Genomic DNA, 5,738 nt, shown 5'->3' with positions numbered 1-5,738 from the left:
AATTAACTCCTTCCTGCCCGTGGAAATACAAAGCAGAGCTAGGTGAGAAAGAGCCTCAGGCTACCTCCCCCGGCTGGCTCTGCTGTGAAAAGCTTGCTGCGAGGTCAAGCTTAATCGAGGAGAGCTCAGCAACCTGTGCCTGGCTCAGCTCCAGGGCCTCCCTGCTCCTACCTGACGGCTGGCCAGGGAGTTATTTCCAGGGGGATGTCCTCGGCACCTTCCACCTCTCCTTTCCACCTCCCGCCTATTGCCAACCTCGTCCCTGTCCTTTTGGGGAAATGGAGAGCTGGAGGATGGGTAGGGCTCTGAGACCGGGGGGCCTGAGACTACCCCCGGTCTGCAGGTGTGTGCTGGAGAGGAGGATTTGGGCAAGGGAAGCATCCCATGGCATCTTCCCCAACCCTTCAACAATCAACCCTGTCCCTGCCTGCACACAGAAAGCGCCTCTGAGCTGTTTGCTTTGAAAATAACTCCTCGTTTGCGAGTCCTTGCTTGGCTTTCCCAACGCGCAGGGCTGGAGCCCCGGGCAATATTTATCCTTCCTCTTCACCGAGCCCATGGTTTGGGAAATAAACGGAGCTGGAGCTTATCCATCCTCGAGGCGTGGAGCGCTCAGCTCCTGACCCTAAAAACATCCTTCATTTCTCCTGGGGTTCCCCTTTTCTTCCCGAGGGGACGGGAGCGGCTGCGCTGTTTTGTGACGGATCACGGCGGAACTGGATGAGACCCCTGGGAAGGGTGATGGAGGTCCCCGGAAAGGGACAAGAGGGCAGGCCTGCAGCGGGGGACACGGACCGTCCCGTCCTGTCCCCTACGGTCCCGGCGGGTCACGCAGTAGGACTCGCCTCTTGTCGCCTTCCCCAGCCGGGCAGCCGAGGTCGGGGTTGTGCACGCCAGGAGAGAGGGATCCGCTCCCCCAGGAGAACTCCAGGAGAGCTCCAGGAGAGCTCCCCTCACCAGTCGAGTCTTGTCCCGGCTCCTTGCGCGGCCGCAGAGGAGCGCAGGGAGCTGCCCGGGCCCCGCGCGGTTTGCGCGTCCCTGCGCGGGATTTGCGCCCTCCGCCCTCGCTCGCACGGAACCACGCTGTGTCCCGGTCGGGCGGGAGGTCCCCACTGCCTCGGCCATCCCTCTGCCTCGGCCATCCCCCCCGAAGGGTCGTGGGTGCAGGAAGCCCGGCGGGATCCGGGCCGGCTCCCCCGAGGGGGCGGCCCGGGCCCGTCCGGAGGGGGGAGGGAAACCATCCCAGTATCCCGGCCCCGGGCCTGGCTGCCCCAGAGCCGGAGCCCAGGAGGGCGAGGGGTGGCAGCGGATCCGCTGCCCCGTCCGGCAGCGGGTGGGGGCTCCGAGAGGGGCTCTGGAGCGGGGCCGGGGCCGGCGGGCCCCGCTGGGGATGGAACGGGAGGGACGCGCAGAGCTCCGGCCAGGCAAGACCCTCCTGCAGAGGGTGACATTTCTCCATGGCCCAAGACCCCGCGCACAAACACGGCGGCGACTTAAATAAACACGCAGTTAATGATGCAAAAAGCTAACAGGGAGGACTGGTACCAGCGAGGCCCCGACGGGATGGGCGGTGGAGCCGGGCGCTCCTTCCCGGCCGGGTGCCCGGCTCCCTCGGGGCGACCGGGGGCTAAACGGGACCTCTGTCTCTGTCCTTGCTCCCTTACTGTCACCGGCTCGCCCCGAACCTCCGCTGCAGCCCGTGGGGAGCGGGGGAGGATGGACAGAGGGGCACGGGCTCGCCCCTGCAAAGAAAAGCGCAGCCTGGGTGTTCTGCCATCAGCGTTGTTTAATTTAGACTGTTTAGGTACAATAGAAAATAAACCCGAAAGCACATGCGATTTTTGGTAACAAATACTCGAGACAGGCAGCGTCATCCGCGGGCTCTCTGCAAGCCGGGGGAGGGAGGCAGCGAGCGGGCACAGACGAGAGAAGGCAACGGGGAATTGGCGGGGCAGTGTAGGAGGAAATGGCCGACTTTTATTATTACTATTATTATCCTAATTTTTAGCCACATCGATACATTTCACCACCGAAGAGGAGAAAGGTGGGGGACGCGGGTCCACGGGAGCCCACTCAGTATCTGCCTCGCACGGCCGCGGTCAGACACAGGCACTTGGTAAAACTCTAATACTGCAGCTTTTGATTTTTTTTTTCACTATATTTTCTTTTTTTTTTTCCTTTTTTTTTTTTTCTTTTTAATTTAAATTACATCGAAATTTTTTTTGGTAAGGCTAAATATGAAAAATGTAAACGTAACTTCCCCTCCCTCCTCCCACTCTGACACAGGGCTCAGTACAGCGGTTCTCTCCCTCTGTCCCCGTCCCAGCTCCTCGGGGACCTGGCCAGGCAGCAGCAGGGATGCGCCGGCCGACCCTGCCCCACCACGCCCGCGGCGCTGGGATTTGTTTGGATGGAATCAGATCCAGCAGGGGTTGGGTTTTTTATTTTCTTTTTTTTCCCCCTTTATTTCCCCCTCCCCTGTTTTTTTTTTTTGTAATTCCCATTGGGACCAACTCGTTTGAACTCGAAGGGCTGATGAGGGTTATTGCCACTCTCTGCGTTTGGCTACGTGGAAAAAAAAAATTAAAAATCGTGGTGATAGTGGGAGCCGCTGAGCGGGAACTGGAGCAAGAGCCGATGTGGGGTTGTGTGAAAAGAGCCGAGAGTCCCGTTAAGAATCAGCGGGCGAGCTGTAAAACAGGGTGCTGTCCTCTATGTACAACCCAGAGCCTCTGTCCCCGAGCAGAGCCTCCTCTCCCGATCCTCCGGCGGCCCGCCGAGGGCCTTTAGGATCCCAGATCCACCAGGCTGGACGTGAGGGGTCCCAGCAGCGAGTCCTGGAGCTGGTGGCCTTGGAGGCTGTGAGGGGTCTGGGACGCGGTTAAGCCGCTCAGGGAATAGCCGGAGCTCCTGGCGTGGCTGAGGTTCCCCTGCAAGAGCAGGACCGAGTTCTGATCCGGGCTTTGGGGAGGAGAAAACTCTTCCTCGGAGCTGGACATGAGGGGTTTGCTCCCATCCAGAGGCGAGAGTTGGTTCGGTTTGTTGGTGGCCGCGTTGTTGTTTTCCGTGTTCTCTCTGCGGAAAGGCAAAAAAAAAAAAAAAAATATATATATATAAATCCCACAACGGGGATATTAGGGCGGGCGTGAGGCGGCGGGGATGGGCATTGTGCTAATGGCCACAGTAAATCCTTCGTGTTTAATTCCAGCACGGGAGCAGATGCTCCTCAAAGGGAGAAAAATAATCCTAATAATTTCATAACGGATCGTCTCTATTTCTATTACCCCTCATACAAATAAGTACACTGAACAGCCCGGTAATTTAGGTGAGAAGGCAAAATTGGAGGAAGGGATTTTTTTGAGGGGAGGTTTTGCTTTCTTTTAAATTAAAAATGAAAGTGTGGCCCGGGGACGAGCTGGGTGCAGGGTTTTCTCCGGGAGGCTCGGTGGGGAGGTGGCTGCAGGAGATGCCCTCCATGGCTCTGTGCCTAGCCGGGCCGAGCGGCCGCCTCGCTCCGAGGCCACCGCGTCGCCTGCCGGGGTGGCCTCGGTACGGGGCGGCGGCCCGGCCCGGCCAGCGCGTCCCCATCCCGGTCTCCCTCTGCTTCCCCCCTCCTCTCCATCCCGGAGCTGCATCTCTCTCCTCCGAGCTTCAGAGCTACCCTGCCCGACCCCCGGCAGCACACGACCCTGCATCCCGACCGCTTCCCGGAGTCCGGGTCCGCATCGCTCCCGGTTTACTCGGGAAGGCAGCAAACAAAGGCGGCGGAGCGGCCTGGAAGAGGAGGTGGGGGCTCGTTGTTCCCCCAGGGCAGGTGAAGTCGAGTGGATCTTGGGTGAAAAACTCGTTTGGGTTGCCACGGAAGGAGAAAACGCAACGCGGTTCACGGAAAAAAAAATAAAGGCAAAAAAAAAAAAAGCACTTGAAGGGAACCGTGTTTTTTTTCTTCACTCCTATCCCATCCGGCTCCGGGTACTCGCCGCACTCCCGGAGCAGCTCTCGGGGTTCCCAAACGCCCCCCGCACGGTGGAGCAGGGAGAAAAGCGGGGAACGGAGGGGTGGCACGTACCTTTCCTTCGCCTCCGCCGCTCGGTCCCGTTGCCTCCTGTTCTTGAACCAGTTGCTGACTTGGGTGGTGGTGAGACCGGTGGCTTCCGCCAACTCCCGCTTCTCCCGGGGGGACGGGTAGGGGTTGTGGGCGTACCATTCCCGCAGCACGCCCCGGGATTTCTCCTTGAAGCAGTAGCTGGTTTCCTCGCCGTCCCAGATGGTGCGGGGCAAAGGGAATTTTCGGCGGACGCGGTATTTGCCGACGGCGCCCAAGGGTCTGCCCCGCAGCTTCTCGGCTTCCACGTAGTGCGCCTTCAGCCAGAGCTGCTGTAGCTTGGGGTGGTTGTGGGGGGAGAACTGGTGGCTCTCCAGGATCTTGTAGAGCTCTCGGAAGTTGCCGCGGTGGAAGGCCACCACCGCCTTGGCCTTGAGGACGCTCTCGTTCTTGTGCAGGTGGTCGCAGGCCGGCAGGGACCAGAGGAACCGGCCCAGCCTCTCCAGGTTCCCCCCTTGCTGCAGCACCTCGCAGACGCAGGCGACCTGCTCCTGCGTGAAGCCAAACGACGGCAGCATCGACATGGCCGAGCGCGGCGGCGGCCGCAGGAGGACGAGGAGAAGGAGGAGGAGGACGAGGAGGAGGAGGAAGAGGAGGCGACGGGCACCCCGCGGGAGCGCGGCGGCGGAGGGGCGCGGGGTAGGCGCCCGCCGGGCCCGGGCCCGGTGCTGATCCCGATCCCGGTGCCGGTCCCGGTGCCGGCCCCAGAGCGGGGAGGCGCTGCGGCAGCCGAGGGCGGTGTGTAGGGCGAGCGGGGATGCTCGTCGCGGCGCCGGGGGGAACTTTGTCCCCGCTCCGCCGCCGCCGCGCTTAAAGCGCCCGAGCCCCCGCGCCGCGCTGATTGGGCACCCCCGGCCCGGCCCGGCCCAGCCCGGACAGCCCAGCCCAGCCCAGCCCGGCCCGGCGGGCAGAGCCTCGGCACGGGCGGGCGGGGCCTGGCGGCGGGGACACGGCCCCGGACACGGCCCCGGCCGCGGCTGCGCGTCCCGCCGCCGCCTCTGCGCGGGTGCGGCCCCGGCGGCTGCGGGGGGAGCTCCGCCGCCCGCGCCCCCGGGCGCATCTCCGGGAAAGCCGCTGCCGCCGGGCTCTTGTCTTTCTTTCTTCCATCTTTTTTTTTTTTTCCACCCCAAAACTCCTGCCCCACGCCCGCTCGGTCGCCGTCCCCCTGGCAAGGCAGCCCGTATTTAATTACCTTAGAGTTGGGGATGAATAAATAATGCTTTAGTGAAGAGGTGAATAACGCGCGGGGCCCGTGCGCCCCTTCCTGCCCCTCGTTCGCCGCGGGGGGGGCTTGGCGGGTCGGGACAGCCCCGTGCAGACCGCGGGCAGCAGCGCTGCACCCACCGGCGGCGCTTTAATTAGCCTAATCCTCATTTGCACACCCCCGCTCAAAAGCAATTATTTAAAAAATTAGAAAACAATTAGGCTCCCTAAGCAAAGATAATCTATTGTCAGCAGGGAGGTGAGGACAATGCGGTGAGATAAGGGCAGGGCGCGGGGGACTGGGGGTGTCTTTATGGCTGTATTTATCTTTGATTAGATAAGTTGAAGCCCTTATTTTAAGCACACTCCAGAACGCTTTGGATTCAGGAATGAGTTCGTTCCGCGGGTGCTAAGAGCCATCGCGGGGCTC

The 5,738-nt window shown here is 61.5% G+C and overlaps 1 protein-coding gene across 1 annotated transcript; it reads right to left on the bottom strand.

Annotated features, from left to right (window-relative positions):
- Nucleotides 1-2,143: 2,143 nt before the first annotated feature.
- On the bottom strand, nt 2,144-4,687 carry SIX1 (SIX homeobox 1). Its single transcript, XM_014871383.2, has 2 exons — nt 4,070-4,687; nt 2,144-3,075 (listed from the first exon to the last, which is right to left on the bottom strand). The coding sequence occupies exons 1-2, from the start codon at nt 4,627-4,629 to the stop codon at nt 2,787-2,789; spliced, it is 849 nt and encodes a 282-aa protein (XP_014726869.1). The 5' UTR covers nt 4,630-4,687; the 3' UTR covers nt 2,144-2,786.
- Nucleotides 4,688-5,738: the final 1,051 nt, after the last annotated feature.

This window comes from Sturnus vulgaris, chromosome 6 (assembly GCF_052056855.1).
Source record: "Sturnus vulgaris isolate bStuVul1 chromosome 6, bStuVul1.hap1, whole genome shotgun sequence".
NCBI classification, from domain to species: Eukaryota; Metazoa; Chordata; class Aves; order Passeriformes; family Sturnidae; genus Sturnus; species Sturnus vulgaris.
The sequence above is the reverse complement of the archived record's forward strand: the minus strand, read 5'-3'. Positions and strand labels throughout refer to the sequence as shown.